This window comes from Apteryx mantelli, assembly GCF_036417845.1.
Source record: "Apteryx mantelli isolate bAptMan1 chromosome 38 unlocalized genomic scaffold, bAptMan1.hap1 SUPER_38_unloc_1, whole genome shotgun sequence".
Lineage (NCBI taxonomy): Eukaryota > Metazoa > Chordata > Aves > Apterygiformes > Apterygidae > Apteryx > Apteryx mantelli.
The window spans coordinates 22,726-38,482 of NW_027118455.1; the positions used below are offsets into that span (position 1 = coordinate 22,726).

The 15,757-nt window shown below is 67.5% G+C and overlaps 3 protein-coding genes across 3 annotated transcripts in view; 1 reads left to right on the forward strand and 2 right to left on the reverse strand.

The window, feature by feature from the left end:
- Window positions 1-8,864, reverse strand: part of ITGAL (integrin subunit alpha L) — a 28,455-nt gene extending 19,591 nt beyond the window's left edge. The window contains exons 1-8 of the mRNA XM_067316768.1: window positions 8,812-8,864; window positions 7,283-7,391; window positions 7,061-7,158; window positions 5,713-5,771; window positions 5,502-5,616; window positions 3,702-3,832; window positions 1,865-2,010; window positions 922-1,060 (exon numbers count right to left, since the gene is read on the reverse strand). Coding sequence (XP_067172869.1) covers window positions 922-1,060; window positions 1,865-2,010; window positions 3,702-3,832; window positions 5,502-5,616; window positions 5,713-5,771; window positions 7,061-7,158; window positions 7,283-7,391; window positions 8,812-8,854 — 840 coding nt within the window. The 5' untranslated portion in view covers window positions 8,855-8,864. The remainder of the gene's footprint in view (window positions 1-921; window positions 1,061-1,864; window positions 2,011-3,701; window positions 3,833-5,501; window positions 5,617-5,712; window positions 5,772-7,060; window positions 7,159-7,282; window positions 7,392-8,811) is intronic.
- A 735-nt stretch (window positions 8,865-9,599) lies between these two features.
- LOC136995481 (apoptosis-associated speck-like protein containing a CARD) lies at window positions 9,600-11,612 on the forward strand. The gene is made up of 2 exons (XM_067316771.1): window positions 9,600-9,876; window positions 11,266-11,612. The coding sequence occupies exons 1-2, from the start codon at window positions 9,600-9,602 to the stop codon at window positions 11,610-11,612; spliced, it is 624 nt and encodes a 207-aa protein (XP_067172872.1).
- A 2,310-nt stretch (window positions 11,613-13,922) lies between these two features.
- The window catches only part of STX4 (syntaxin 4), a 13,436-nt gene continuing 11,601 nt past the window's right edge, over window positions 13,923-15,757 (reverse strand). Inside the window, exons 9-11 of the mRNA XM_067316770.1 lie at window positions 15,574-15,684; window positions 14,871-14,961; window positions 13,923-14,188 (exon numbers count right to left, since the gene is read on the reverse strand). Coding sequence (XP_067172871.1) covers window positions 14,878-14,961; window positions 15,574-15,684 — 195 coding nt within the window. The 3' untranslated portion in view covers window positions 13,923-14,188; window positions 14,871-14,877. The remainder of the gene's footprint in view (window positions 14,189-14,870; window positions 14,962-15,573; window positions 15,685-15,757) is intronic.

A 15,757-nucleotide genomic window follows, 5' to 3' on the forward strand; every position in this document is an offset into this window, starting at 1 on the left:
CTCCAGTCCCGGACGCCTGGGCCCCTCTGCACCCGGACGCCTGGGTCCCCTCGCTCCCGGACGCCTGGGCCCCTCCATGCCCGGACGCCTGGGCCCCTCTGCACCCGGACGCCTGGGTCCCCTCGCTCCCGGACGCCTGGGCCCCTCCAGTCCTGGACGCCTGGGTCCCTCTGCACCCGGACGCCTGGGCCCCTCCAGTCCCGGACGCCTGGGTCCCCTCGCTCCTGGATGCCTGGGCCCCTCCAGTCCCGGATGCCTGGGTCCCTCTGCACCCGGACGCCTGGGCCCCTCGCTCCCGGACGCCTGGGTCCCCTCACTCCCGGACGCCTGGGCCCCTCCAGTCCCGGATGCCTGGGTCCCTCTGCACCCGGACGCCTGGGTCCCCTCGCTCCCGGACGCCTGGGCCCCTCGCTCCCGGACGCCTGGGCCCCTCTGTACCCGGATGCCTGGGCCCCTCCAGTCCTGGACGCCTGGGCCCCGCTGCACCCGGACGCCTGGGCCCCTCGCTCCCAGATGCCTGGGTCCCTCCCACCCGGACACCTGGGCCCCTCTGCACCCGGACGCCTGAGCCCCTCCAGTCCCGGACGCCTGGGCCCCTCGCTCCCGGACGCCTGGGCCCCTCCAGTCCCGGACGCCTGGGCCCCTCCAGTCCCGGACGCCTGAGCCCCTCTAGTCCTGGACACCTGGGTCCCTCTGCACCCGGACGCCTGGGCCCCTCCATGCCTGGATGCCTGGGCCCCTCCAGTCCCGGACGCCTGGGCCCCTCGCTCCCGGACGCCTGGGTCCCTCCAGCCCTGGACACCTGGGTCCCTCCCACCCGGACACCTGGGCCCCCTCAATCCCAGACGCCTGGGCCCCTCCATCCCGGACTCCTGGGCCCCTCAATCCCGCCCGGACGCCTGGGCCCCGGGGCCGCCGCACCCCGATGATGTAGCGCAGGATGCCAGACTTCTCGGCGGCCGAGACGTCGCCCGTGTCGGTGGCGTCGCCGTCCGTGATGATGATCATGACCCGCTTGGCGCCCGGCCGGGAGCCGCTCTCGGGGGTGAAGATGTTCTCCCTGCGCGGGGGGAGGCCCGGATGTCGGGGGGCAATTCCCTGGGATCGCCCTGGATATCGGGGTGCAATTCCCCGGGATCTGCCCAGATATCAGGGTGCAATTGCCCAGGATCATCCCAGATATTGGGGTGCAATTCCCTGGGATCACCCCGGATATCGGGGTGCAATTCCCTGGGGTCACTCTGGATATCGGGGTGCAATTCCCTGGGATCACCCCGGATATCGGGGTGCAATTCCCTGGGGTCACTCTGGATATTGGGGTGCAATTCCCTGGGATCATCCCAGATATCAGGGTGCAATTCCCTGGGGTCACTCTGGATATTGGGGTGCAATTCCCTGGGATCACCCCGGATATCGGGGTGCAATTCCCTGGGGTCACTCTGGATATCGGGGTGCAATTCCCTGGGATCATCCCAGATATCAGGGTGCAATTCCCTGGGGTCACTCTGGATATTGGGGTGCAATTCCCTGGGATCACCCCGGATATCGGGGTGCAATTCCCTGGGGTCACTCTGGATATTGGGGTGCAATTCCCTGGGATCATCCCAGATATCAGGCTGCAATTCCCTGGGATTGTCCTGAATATCGGGGTGCAATTCCCAGGATCATCCCAGATATTTGTGTGCAATTCCCTGGGATCACCCTAGATATCAGGGTGCAATTCCCTGGGATCACCCTGGATACGGGGGTGCAATTCCCCGGCATCGGGGTGCAACTCCCCGGGATCTCCCCGGCTCCGGAGGCGCGATTCCCGGGATCTCCCCGGCTCCGGAAGCGCGATTCCCGGGGCGCCGCCCCCACTCACGCCACGTAGGCGATGGCCGAGAAGGTGTCGGTGAGGCTGCGGAGCTGCCGGACGTGGCGCAGCAGCTCCCGCGGCTCCGGCCGGGCCGCGTAGTCCCGCAGCGTGAACTCCGTGCGCGTCCGGTCCGAGAACTGCACCGCCGCGAACTGCCCCCGCCGGGGCGGCACCCGTGGGACGACGGACGCTGGCACCCGACGGACACCGGCCCCCGCCGAGCCCGTAGAGCTCCATAGAGCTCCGTAGGCCCTGCAGACCCCCATAGACCCCCACAGACACCCACAGACACCCATAGAGCCCTATAGACCCCCATAGACCCCGTAGACACCCATAGACCCTACAGACCCCTACAGACCCCACAGACACCCATAGAGCCCCGTAGACACCCATAGACACCCATAGACACCCATAGAGCCCTATAGACCCCCATGGACCCTGTAGACACCCATAGACCTCCATAGGTCCTACAGACCCCCACAGACCCCCATAGACCCCCACAGAGCCCCATAGACACCCATAGACCCTGTAGACACCCATAGACCTCCATAGACCCTACAGACCCCCATAGACCCCCACAGACACCCATAGAGCCCCGTAGACCCCCATAGACCCTGTAGACACCCATAGACCTCCATAGGTCCTACAGACCCCTATAGACCCCATAGACACCCATAGAGCCCCATAGAGCCCATAGACCCCATAGAGCCCCATAGACCCCCATAGACATCCATAGACCTCCATAGGCCCTGCAGACCCCTATAGACCCCTATAGACCCCGTAGAGCCCTATAGACTCCCATAGACCCCATAGACACCATAGAGCCCTATAGACCCCCATAGACCCCGTAGACACCCATAGACCTCCATAGACCCCATAGACCTCCCAGAGAGCCCCAGAGAGCCCTGTAGACCCCATAGACACCAATATATCCCCATAGATACCTACAGACCCCAGAGAACACCCAGAGATCCCCATAGACCCCATAGACACACACATATCCCCATAGAGACCTATAGACCTCATAGAGACCCATAGAGACCCCATAGAGACCCATAGACCCTGTAGACACCCATAGAGCCCTATAGACCCCCATAGACCCTGTAGATCCCGTAGACACCCATAGACCTCCATAGACCCTACAGACCCCTATAGACCCCATAGACACCCATAGACCTCCATAGAGCCCCATAGACACCCATAGACCTCCATAGACCCCATAGACCCCATAGACACCCATAGACCTCCATAGACCCCATAGACCCCATAGACACCCCTAGACCTCCATAGAGCCCATAGACCTCCATAGAGCCCTACAGACCCCAGAGACCCCCAGAGAGCCCCATAGACCCCAGAGACCTCCATAGACCTCCATAGACCCTACAGACCCCCAGAGAACCCCAGAGACCCCATGGACACCCACAGACTCCCAGAGAGCCCCATAGAGCCCATAGACCTCCATAGAGCCCTGTAGACCCCATAGACCTCCAGAGAGCCCCATAGAGCCCATAGACCTCCATAGAGCCCTGTAGACCCCATAGACCCCCAGAGAGTCCCAGAAAACCCTACAGACCCCATAGACCTCCATAGACCCCATAGACACCAGTATATCCCCATAGAGACCTATAGACACCCAAAGAGCCCCATGGAGCCCCGTAGACCCCATAAGAACCCATAGACCCTGTAGACCCTGTAGACCTCGTAGACACCCATGGACCCCCACAGACCCCTACAGACCCTCGTAACTCCTATAGACCCCATAGGACCCCATAGGCCCCCTATAGCCCCCCATAGGACCCCATACCCCCCCCCCGAGCCCCCCGCGGCCCCCGCGGGCGCCCACGTGGATGGAGCTGTTCCGCAGCTTCTCCATGACGTCCACCATGAAGTCGCGGATGGCGTCGAACTGGGCGGGCGTCATGCTGTTGGAGCCGTCGAAGAGGAAGGCCAGGTCCACCGCGCCCAGCAGGCAGCCTGCGGCCCGGACGCCTGGGTCCCTGCCCGGACGCCTGGGCCCCCCCGGACGCCTGGGCCCCTCCCGGACGCCTGGGCGCCTCCCGGACGCCTGGGTCCCTTCCCGGACGCCTGGGTCCCTTCCCGCACGCCTGGGCCCCTCCCCAGACGCCTGGGTCCCTTCCCGGACGCCTGGGCCCCCCCGGACGCCTGGGTCCCTGCCCGGACGCCTGGGTCCCTCCCGGACGCCTGGGCCCCTCCCCGGACACCTGGGTCCCTTCCCGCACGCCTGGGCCCCTCCCCAGACGCCTGGGTCCCTTCCTGGACGCCTGGGCGCCTCCCGGACGCCTGGGTCCCTCCCGGACGCCTGGGCCCCTCCCGGACGCCTGGGTCCCTCCCGGACGCCTGGGCCCCCCCGGACGCCTGGGTCCCTGCCCGGACGCCTGGGCCCCTCCCCGGACGCCTGGGTCCCTCCCGGACGCCTGGGTCCCTGCCCGGACGCCTGGGCCCCTCCCCGGACGCCTGGGTCCCTCCCGGACGCCTGGGCCCCTCCCGGACTCCTGGGTCCCTCCCAGACGCCTGGGCCCCTCCCGGACGCCTGGGTCCCCTCCCGGACGCCTGGGCCCCTCCCGGACGCCTGGGCCCCTCCCGGACACCTGGGCCCTTCCCGGACGCCTGGGCGCCTCCCGGACGCCTGGGTCCCTCCTGGACGCCTGGGCCCCTCCAGGACACCTGGGTCCCTTCCCGGACGCCTGGGCCCCTCCCGGACGCCTGGGTCCCTCCTGGACGCCTGGGCCCCTCCCGGACGCCTGGGCCCCTCCCGGACACCTGGGCCCTTCCCGGACGCCTGGGCGCCTCCCGGACGCCTGGGTCCCTCCTGGACGCCTGGGCCCCTCCAGGACACCTGGGTCCCTCCCGGACGCCTGGGCCCCTTCCGGACACCTGGGTCCCTCCCGAACTCCTGGGCCCCTTCCGGACACCTGGGTCCCTCCCGGACGCCTGGGCCCCTCCCGGACGCCTGGGTCCCTCCTGGACGCCTGGGCCCCTCCCGGACGCCTGGGCCCCTCCCGGACGCCTGGGCCCCTCCCAAACGCCTGGGCCCCTCCCGGACGCCTGGGCCCCTCCCGGACACCTGGGTCCTTCCCGGACGCCTGGGCCCCCCCCGGACGCCTGGGCCCCCCCCGGACGCCTGGGTCCCTCCCAAACGCCTGGGCCCCTCCCGGACACCTGGGTCCCTCCTGGACGCCTGGGCCCTTCCCGGACGCCTGGGCCCCTCCCAGACACCTGGGCCCCTCCCAGACACCTGGGCCCCTCCCGGACGCCTGGGCCCTTCCCGGACGCCTGGGTCCCTCCCAAACGCCTGGGTCCCTCCCAGACACCTGGGCCCCTCCCGGACGCCTGGGCCCTTCCCGGACGCCTGGGTCTCTCCCAAACGCCTGGGTCCCTCCCAGACACCTGGGCCCCTCCCGGACGCCTGGGCCCTTCCCGGACGCCTGGGTCCCTCCCAAACGCCTGGGTCCCTCCCAGACACCTGGGCCCCTCCCGGACGCCTGGGCCCTTCCCGCCCGGATGCCTGGGCCCTTCCTGGACACCTGGGTCCCTTCCCGCCCGGATGCCTGGGCCCCTCCCGGACGCCTGGGCCCCTCCCCGGACGCCTGGGCCCTTCCCGCCCGGACGCCTGGGCCCTCACCCTGGTAGCCGGGGGCGCGGGCGCGGGGGGGGCTCAGCCGGGGCCCCAGCTCGTAGCAGAGGCCGCTGACGTAGACGTTGCGGTCGCAGGTGCGGCTCAGCCCGGGGCCGCAGGCCTGGGGGGGGGAGGGGGGCGGTGGGGGGGGCGGGGACGCCTGGGCCCCTCCTCGCCCCTCCCCCCCCGCCGCGACCCCTCCCCCCCCCCGACTCACGATGGCGCCGGTGCTGGTGCGGGCCAGGGCCATGCCCATGTGGGCCACGGAGCCGTTGCCTGCGGGGACGCGGGGGGTCAGGGGACGCCTGGGCCCCGCCGGGACCTCGGCTCCGCCCCTTAGCCTTAACTCCACCCCTTAAACTCGACCCCGCCCCTTGGCCTTAACTCTGCCCTCTATAACCTTAACTCCGCCCCTTAACCTTAACTCTGCCCCTATAACCTTAACTCTGCCCCTTAACCTTAACTCCGCCCCTTAACCTTAACTCTGCCCCTATAACCTTAACTCTGCCCCATAACCTTAACTCTGCCCCTATAACCTTTACTCTGCCCCTTAACCTTAACTCTGCCCCTTAACCTTAACTCTGCCCCTTAACCTTAACTCCGCCCCTTAACCTTAACTCTGCCCCTTAACCTTAACTCCGCCCCTATAACCTTAACTCTGCCCCTATAACCTTAACTCTGCCCCTCTATAACCTTAACTCCGCCCCTATAACCTTAACTCTGCCCCTATAACCTTAACTCTGCCCCTCTATAACCTTAACTCTGCCCCTATAACCTTAACTCTGCCCCTATAACCTTAACTCTGCCCCTCTATAACCTTAACTCTGCCCCTATAACCTTAACTCTGCCCCTATAACCTTAACTCTGCCCCTCTATAACCTTAACTCCGCCCCTTAACCTTAACTCTGCCCCTATAACCTTAACTCCGCCCCTATAACCTTAACTCTGCCCCTTAACCTTAACTCTGCCCCTTAACCTTAACTCTGCCCCTATAACCTTAACTCTGCCCCTATAACCTTAACTCTGCCCCTCTATAACCTTAACTCCGCCCCTTAACCTTAACTCTGCCCCTATAACCTTAACTCCGCCCCTTAACCTTAACTCTGCCCCTTAACCTTAACTCCGCCCCTATAACCTTAACTCTGCCCCTATAACCTTAACTCTGCCCCTTAACCTTAACTCTGCCCTCTATAACCTTAACCCCGCCCCTTAACCTTAACTCTGCCCCTATAACCTTAACTCCGCCCCTATAACCTTAACTCCGCCCCTTAACCTTAACTCTGCCCTCTATAACCTTAACCCCGCCCCTTAACCTTAACTCTGCCCCTATAACCTTAACTCCGCCCCTATAACCTTAACTCCGCCCCTTAACCTTAACTCTGCCCTCTATAACCTTAACCCCGCCCCTTTATAACCTTAACTCCGCCCCTTAACCTTAACTCTGCCCCTCTATACCCTTCCCACGTGCACAGGATGCCTAGGCCCGTCCCCCCTCGCCCCGCCCCCTTTGCCCCGCCCCCTTTGCCCCGCCCCTTTGCCCCACCCCCGGCCCGGCCCCGACCCACCTGCCAGCGGCAGCTCCCGGCACTCGCCCTCGTCCACGCGACACTCGTAGAGGCACCCAGCGGCCTCCGACGGCGGCGACGGGGCCCCCACCAGGATCCTGGGGGGGGGGGGGGGGGAACGACACACGTGTGAGGGGCCCAGGCGTCCGGGGCGACCCCCCCCCCCACCACCCCGCTCAGGGCAGGCAGAGGGGCCCAGGCGTCCGGGCCGGGGCGACGCACCGGGAGCCGTTGAGCTGCAGCACTTGGTGGCCGAAGCTCCCGGAGACGTTGGGGGGCAGGAGGAGGACGGGGGTCGGGTCCAGGTTGAAGGCGGAGGCCACGGACAACCCTGCGGGGGGGGGGGGGTCACCGAGGGGCCCAGGCGTCCGGGCGCCCGGCCCCGGCTGCCCTCCGAGGCGTGGAAGGGGCCCAGGCGTCCGGGCGGCCGCCCTGGTTAACCTCGAGGTGCCGCCGGAGCCACTTCCTTCCTGGCACCGTGGGAGCGGGCCCAGGCGTCCGGGGCGTCCCAGGATGCTCTGCCCGAACCCGCCCGATTGCGCTTCTCACCCGCAGAGAGGGCCCAGGCGTCCGGGCACCCCTCCCCCGCCCGGCCCGCCGCCCGCGCGCGCAGGTGCTGCTGCCGCCGCCGCTGCTGCTGCCACCCCCCGGCACCATGTGGGGGCCCAGGCGTCCGAGGGGCCCAGGGTCCCCGCTCCAACCCCGCCACCTCCCAGGGGGCCCAGGCGTCCGAGGGGCCCAGGCGTCCGGGACCCTGCTCCAACCCCGCCACCTCCCAGGGGACCCAGGTGTCCGAGGGGCCCAGGCGTCCGGGGACCCCGCTCCAACCCCAGCACCTCCCAGGGGGCCCAGGCGTCCGAGGGGCCCAGGCGTCCGGGACCCCGCTCCAACCCCGCCACCTCCCAGGGGGCCCAGGCGTCCGAGGGGCCCAGGCGTCCGGGGACCCCGCTCCAACCCCGCCACCTCCCAGGGGGCCCAGGTGTCCGGGGGACCCAGGCGTCCGGGACCCTGCTCCAACCCTGCCACCTCCCAGGGGGCCCAGGCGTCCGAGGGGCCCAGGCGTCCGGGACCCTGCTCCAACCCTGCCACCTCCCAGGGGGCCCAGGTGTCCGGGGGACCCAGGCGTCCGGGACCCTGCTCCAACCCCAGCACCTCCCAGGGGGCCCAGGCGTCCGAGGGGCCCAGGCGTCCGGGGACCCTGCTCCAACCCCAGCACCTCCCAGGGGGCCCAGGCGTCCGAGGGGCCCAGGCGTCCGGGACCCTGTTCCAACCCCAGCACCTCCCAGGGGGCCCAGGCGTCCGAGGGGCCCAGGCGTCCGGGACCCTGCTCCAACCCCGCCACCTCCCAGGGGGCCCAGGTGTCCGAGGGGCCCAGGCGTCCGGGGACCCCGCTCCAACCCCAGCACCTCCCAGGGGGCCCAGGCGTCCGAGGGGCCCAGGCGTCCGGGGACCCCGCTCCAACCCCAGCACCTCCCAGGGGACCCAGGCGTCCGAGGGGCCCAGGCGTCCGGGACCCCATTCCCCCCCCCCACATGAGGGGCCCAGGCGTCCGAGGGGCCCAGGCGTCCGAGGCCCTGCTCCAACCACAGCACCTCCCAGGGGCCCAGGCGTCCGGGAGACCCAGGCGTCCGAGGCCCTGCTCCAACCCTGCCACCTCCCAGGGGGCCCAGGCGTCTGAGGGGCCCAGGCGTCCGGGACCCCGTCCCGCCCCCCGCTCCCCGCGCGAGGGGCCCAGGCGTCCGGGCGCGTACCGGCGAGGGCGATGCCCAGCAGGACGAGGCTGGGCCCGGCCATGCTGGCGGCGGCGGCGGCGGCGCGCGGGGGCCGCTGGGGCGGCGCCAGGTCCCTCCGCGCCGGGGCCCCCGTTTCCTTCCGCTGCCGCGCAGGCGCCGACGGCCCCGGACGCCTGGGCCCCCCCCTTCCTCCTCCTCCCCTCCCCACCCCCAGCGGCTGCATCTCGCCGGGACCCAGGCGTCCGGGTGCACCGTGAACTGGGGACCCAGGCGTCCGGGTCTGCCCCACACCAGGGGCCCAGGCGTCCGGGCATGTGGTGGGTTGAGGCCCGGGGGGGGCCCAGGCATCCGGGCTGGCTGTGGGTAGGGGCCCAGCAGGGGCCCAGGCGTCCGGGCGGTTGCTGGGCTGAGCCCCAGGGGGGGGGCCCAGGCGTCCGGGTGCACGTTGGGTCGAGCACCGGGGTGGGCCCAGGCGTCCGGGCACCCATCAGGTTGAGTCCCGGGATGGGCCCAGGTGTCCGGGGCTGTCGTGGGCTGAGCGTTAGGGTGGGCCCAGGCGTCCGGGAGCCCATTGGGCCGAGTCCCGGGATGGGCCCAGGCGTCCGGGAGCCCATTGGGCCGAGTCCCGGGATGGGCCCAGGCGTCCGGGCGCTCGTTGCTCCCCACACCAGGGTGGGCCCAGGCGTCCGGGTGCCCATCGCTCCCCACACCGGGGCGGGCCCAGGCGTCCGGGGCGGCCCCGGGGGCGGGCCCAGGCATCCGGGCGCCGGTGGCTCCCCACTCCGCGAGGGGCCCAGGCGTCCGGCATGTCGCGGGAGCAGATCCTGGCGGCTCTGGACGAGCTGACGGAAGCGGAGCTGCGGCGCCTCAAGGCTGCCCTGGGCCGGCTGCCGCTGGCGCCCGGCTACGCCGCCATCGCCCGCAGCCGCCTGGAGGCCGCCGACGCCCTCGACCTCACCGACCTGCTCGTGGGCCACTACCGCGAGGGCTACGGGGCCGCCGTGCCGCCGCCGCCCTGCGCCGCGCCCGCCGCCTCGACCTGGCCGAGCCGCTCGCCGCCGCCGCCGCCGCCGCCGGTCAGCCGCCTCGCGCCGGGGCCGCGCGCGCACGGAGCGGGGGGGGGTTGCAAAGCGGCGGCGGGGGGGGGGGGGGTCCGGTTTGCACCGGGGCTGCCGACGCCGGAAATTGCACCGGGCTTTGCGAACGCCGCGGGGGCGGCGAACGGTTGGGACTCGCACCGAGGTGTGAACGATGGAAGTTGCACCGGGGTGGCGAACGGTGGCGGGTTTGCACCGGGGTTGCAAACGCTGCAGGGTTGCAAATGGTTGCAGTCTGCACCGGGGTTGCAAACGGTTGGGATTTGCACCGGGGTTGCAAACGCTGGAAATTGCACCAGGGCTGCAAGCGTTGGGGATTTGCACCGGGGTTGCAAACGGTTGGGGGTTGCATCGGGGTTGCAAACGCTGCAGGGTTGCAAATGGTTGCAGTCTGCACCGGGGTTGCAAACGCTGGAAATTGCACCAGGGCTGCAAGCGTTGGGGATTTGCACCGGGTTGCAAACGGTTGGGGGTTGCATCGGGGTTGCAAACGCTGCAGGGTTGCAAATGGTTGGGATTCGCACCGGGTTGTGAATGCTGGAAGTTGCATCGGGGTTGCAAATGCCGGGCGGTTGCATGGGGTTGCTGAGTCCAGGGATTTGCACCGGGGTTGCAAATGCTGCAAATTGCACTGGGGTTGCAAATGCCGGGCGGTTGCAAATGGGCGGATTTGCATTGGGATTGCCAAATCCAGGGATTTGCACCGGGTTGCAGACGCTGGAAATTGCACTGGTGTTGCAAACGTGGGGATTCGCACTGGGATTTCCGTATCCGGGAATCGCAGCAGAATTGCTGAATCCTGGAGATTTGCACCGGGATGGGGGAAATCCTGGGCTTTGCCTCAGAATTGCAGGATCCAGGGATTGGCACCGGGGTTTCTGAATCCTGGAAGTTGCACCGGAATTGCCAAATCTGGGGATTTGCCCCGAAAGTGCTGAATCCCAGGATTTAGAACCAAATTGACAAATCCCGGGATTCGCACGGGAATTTCCACATCCTGGGATTTGCATCAGAAATTCCAAAATTCAGAATTTGCCCGGGAATCGTCACATCTGGCTAATTCGCACCGGAATTTCCAAATCCGGGGGATTCGCCCTGGAACTGCGGCAGCCCGGGATTTGCACCCAAATTGCCACATCCAGGGATTTGCACTGGGATTTCTGAATCCTGAGGGTTGCACTGGAGATTTGCAAACCCGGAGGATTTTGCAATGGAGATTTGCAAACCCAGAGGATTTTGCAATGGAGATTTGCAAACCTGGAGGATTTTGCAATGGGGATTTGCAAACCCAGAGGAATTTGCAATGGAGATTTGCAAACCCAGATGTTTTTGCACTGGGGATTTGCAAACCCGAGGCCTCCGCGGGCTCTTGCAGGTGCCGCCCCCGTGGACCCCGAGGATCCCGTGCCCCCCGCGGCCGCCGCGGCCCCCCGCGGCCCCCGCGCCAAGCAGCAGCACTTCGTGGAGCGGCACCGGGCGGAGCTGATCGAGCGGGTGCCGGCGGTGGAGCCGCTGCTGGACCTGCTGCAGGGCGAGGTGCTGGACGCGGAGCAGGCGCGGGCCGTGGCGGCCGAGGCGACGCCGCAGGGCGCCATGCGCCGGCTGCTGCTGCTGGCGCCCTCCTGGACGCCGCGCTGCAAGGAGCGGGTGCTCGCCGCCCTGCGCCGCCGCCACCCCGCGCTGGTGGCCGAGCTCGAGGCCCGCGACGCCGGCGACGCCTGAGCCGCCCCCGGCCCGGGGAGGGCGGCGGAAAGGACGCGGCGGCCCGGGACGGGGGGCGGCTGCAAAAGGGGGGGGGGTCGCACGAAGAGAAAGGTTGCGAAAAGAAAGGGGGGTTGCAAAATAAATGGTCGCAAGAAAAAAGAAGGTTGCAAAGAGAAAATCGGTGCAAAAGAAAGTGGTTGCAAAAAGAAAAGGGTTGCAAAAAGAAAGGGGGGTTGCAAAATAAATGGTTGCAAAAAGAAAAGGGTTGCAAAAGAAATGCAAAAAGAAAAGGTTGTGAAGAGAAAAGGGTTGCAAAAGAAAAGGGTTGCAAAAAGGAAAGGGTTGCAGAAAAAAGTGGTTGCAGAGGGAAAAGGGTTGCAAAACAAACGGTCGCAAGAAAATGCAAAAAGAAGATGGTCGCAAGGAAAAAACGGTTGCAGAATGAGTGGTTGCAAGAAAAAGAAAAGATTGCAAGGGGAAAATGGTTGCAAAAACAAGATGGTCACAGAAAAAAGAATGTGCTGCAAACAAAATTAGTTCAAAAAAGCCCCACGGTTGCAAAGAAAAAGGCAGCAAAAAGAAGATGGTTGCAAAAAAGAAAAGAACAGGTGCAAAAAAAGATGGTTGCAAAAAGAGCTCGCGAGGAAAAGCAGCAAAAGGAAAATTGTTGCAAGAAGAAACGGTCGCAAAACCGGCGCTTTGCAGGGAGACGCGTTTGGAAGGAAAGAAAGTTTCAAAAAAACCCCAAAACACCCGACTTTGCAAAAAAAAAAAAAAGGAAAAGAAAGGAAAAGGAAAAGCAAAGCTGCTTCGCGGGGGAAAAAGCGGTTGCAAGAACCTGGGATTTTGCAAAACCGCCCCGGCTTGCGAAAAAGAGCCGCAGGAAAAAGGAACGTTTGCAAAAAAAAAATCCCCGAGCTTTGCAAAAAAAAAAAAAAACTGCAAAAAAAAAACCTGCCAAAAAAAACCCCCCCGGGAGCAACGCGGCGCCTGGAGCGAGGGACGAGCCGGGGAAAAACCCGCCGCGGGCTGCGAAAATGCCGGAGAAGCCAGGTGGAAAGGGCTGCGCGGGGAATGGCGCGAGGCGGGAAAAAACCCGCTTTTCAGGCGGAAAAAACCCGCTTTGCAAAGCAGCAGCTGCAGCAAATCCGGGGCTTTAGCAAAAAAAAAAAAAAAAAAAAAAAAGGGTTTTCACAGAAACGCTCCCGATTTTGGGCCCCAAAAGCCCAATTTTTGGAAAACTGCCTCGCATATGTGCACACGCCTCCCTGGTGTCCGGGAGGGGCCCAGGCGTCCGGGAGGGACCCAGGCGTCCGGGAGGGGCCCAGGAATCTGGGAGGGGCCCAGGCGTCCGGAGCGAAGGTGACAACGAGCCGGGGCCAAATTCTGGGTGCAAAAAGTGCTTTATTGGGGGGCTCCAGCCCATCCCCCCCATGGCACAGGTCAGGGGCCCAGGCGTCCGGGAAGGGCCCAGGCGTCCGGGAGGGGCCCAGGCGTCCGGGAAGGGCCCAGGCGTCCGGGAGGGACCCAGGTGTCCGGGAGGGACCCAGGCGTCCGGGAAGGGCCCAGGCGTCCGGGAGGGGCCCAGGTGTCCGGGAGGGACCCAGGCGTCCGGGAAGGGCCCAGGTGTCCGGGAGGGGCCCAGGTGTCCGGGAGGGGCCCAGGTGTCCGGGAGGGACCCAGGCGTCCGGGAAGGGCCCAGGGGTCCGGGAGGGACCCAGGCGTCCGGGCGAAGGTGACAACGAGCCTGAGCCAAATTCTGGGTGCAAAAAGTGCTTTATTGGGGGGCTCCAGCCCATCCCCCCCCATGGCACAGGTCAGGGGCCCAGGCGTCCGGGAAGGGCCCAGGTGTCCGGGAAGGGCCCAGGCGTCCGGGAGGGGCCCAGGTGTCCGGGAAGGGCCCAGGCGTCCGGGAGGGGCCCAGGCGTCCGGGAAGGGCCCAGGCGTCCGGGAGGGGCCCAGGCGTCCGGGAGGGACCCAGGCGTCCGGGAAGGGCCCAGGCGTCCGGGAAGGGCCCAGGCCTCCGGGAAGGGCCCAGGCGTCCGGGAAGGGCCCAGGCCTCCGGGAAGGGCCCAGGCGTCCGGGAAGGGCCCAGGCGTCCGGGAAGGGCCCAGGTGTCCGGGAAGGGCCCAGGCGTCCGGGAGGGACCCAGGCGTCCGGGAGGGGCCCAGGCGTCCGGGAGGGGCCCAGGCGTCCGGGAAGGGCCCAGGCGTCCGGGGCCGCAGAGGTAGCTCAGCAGGGGTCACATCGAACACGGTCGCCCCCCGAAGGGGCCCAGGCGTCCGGGGGACCCAGGTGCCCCCAGGACGGGGGTGTGTGTGTGTGGTGGGGGGGGCTGCAGCCCCTGGGCAGGAAGTGACATCATTTAAGACAGGAAGTTGGCACCGGCTGGAGGGGTGGGGCCTCAGGACCCCGCCCCCCGGACAGGAAGTGACCCCGTTTGGGACAGGAAGCGGCTTGCGCTCTGAGAGGAAGTGATGTCATCCACAACAGGAAGTGACCTTGGCCCCCGGGAGGAAGTAGTGCATGAGGGGCGGGGCCGAGGGGGGGCAGGAAGTGACATCAGCATCGTGGCGCCCGGGCGGGAGACGCTCCTGAGGGAGGAGAACATGGCCGTCGGCCCCAGCCCCCCCCAGCGCGGCCAGTGACTCCCAGTTTGGCCCAGTGACCCCCCAAGTCCCTCCCAGTGCTCCAGTCTCCCCCAGTCTCTCCCAGTGACCCCCCCAGTGCTCCCAGTTCCTCCCAGTGACCCCCCAGTCCCTCCCAGTGACCCCCCCAGTGCCCCCCCAGTCCCTTCCAGTGACCCCCCCAGTCCCTCCCAGTGCCCCCCTCAGTGCTCCCAGTCCCTCCCAGTCCCTCCCAGTGACCCCCCCAGCGCTCCCAGTGCCCCCCCCAGTGCTCCCAGTTCCTCCCAGTGACCCCCCAGTCCCTCCCAGTGACCCCCCCAGTGCTCCCAGTCCCTCCAGTGACCCCCCAGTCCCTCCCAGTGACCCCCCAGTGCTCCCAGTCCCTCCCAGGGACCCCCCAGTCCCTCCCAGTGACCCCCCCAGTGCTCCCAGTCCCTCCCAGTGACCCCCCAGTCCCTCCCAGTGACCCCCCCAGTGCTCCCAGTCCCTCCCAGTGACCCCCCAGTCCCTCCCAGTGACCCCCCAGTGCTCCCAGTCCCTCCCAGGGACCCCCCAGTCCCTCCCAGTGACCCCCCCAGTGCTCCCAGTCCTTCCCAGTGACCTTCCCAGTCCCTCCCAGTCCCCCCAGTGCCCCCCAGCGGCGGCTCACGGTGCCTCTAGCCGCTGCCCAGGGCGGCGCCCAGGACGGTGACGAGGACGACAAGGGCGACGACGAGGCAGGCGACGACCAGCAGCTTCTTCTGGGGGGGGCGGGGAGAGAAGAGAAGAGGGGCCCAGGCGTCCGGGAGCCGCTCGCCACCACCGACACCCCCCCCTGCCCCCCCCCCGGCGTCCCCCCAGTCCTCCCAGTCCAGCCCAGTCTGGCCCAGGAACCCCCCCCCCCAAGGGGGCCCAGGCGTCCGGGCACCCTCCCACCCCCCCCATCCGCGAGGGGCCCAGGCGTCCGGGACTCTTTCCCCCCGGAAGGGGCCCAGGCGTCCTGCCCCCCCTCACCCCTCCCCCCCCCGGAAGGGGCCCAGGCGTCCGGACCCCCCCCACCCCCCCCCCCCCCGGAAGGGGCCCAGGCGTCCGGGACTCTTTCCCCCCGGAAGGGGCCCAGGCGTCCTGGTCGACCCCCCCCCCCCCCAATAAGGGGCCCAGGCGTCCGGGTCCTTCTGGAAGGGGCCCAGTGTCCCCATCCCTGTCGTCCCCCTCCCCCCCCGGAAGGGGCCCAGGCGTCCTGCCCCCCCCCACCCCTCCCCCCCCGGAAGGGGCCCAGGCGTCCTGCCCCCCCCCACCCCCCCCCCCGGAAGGGGCCCAGGCGTCCTGCCCCCCCCCACCCCCCCCCCCGGAAGGGGCCCAGGCGTCCGGACCCGCCGCGCCCCTCGCTGACTCTCCCGCGCCGCCTCCAGCTGCTCCTGCCCCTTGCGCACGAAGGCGCCCGAGTCCAGGATGTTCTTCTCGATGCGGTCGATCACCTCCCCCTGCGCCAGCACAAACCAGTATGAACCAGTATGAACCAGTATAAACCAGTACAAACCAGTATAAACCAGTATA

Bases quoted from the DNA above. Each gene is read 5' to 3' on its own strand.
- LOC136995481 (XM_067316771.1), top strand. From the start codon at position 9,600: ATGTCGCGGGAGCAGATCCTGGCGGCTCTGGACGAGCTGACGGAAGCG. The intron at 9,877-11,265 runs GCCTCGCGCCGG...GGGCTCTTGCAG, and splicing joins GCCGCCGCCGCCGGTCAGCC to GTGCCGCCCCCGTGGACCCC.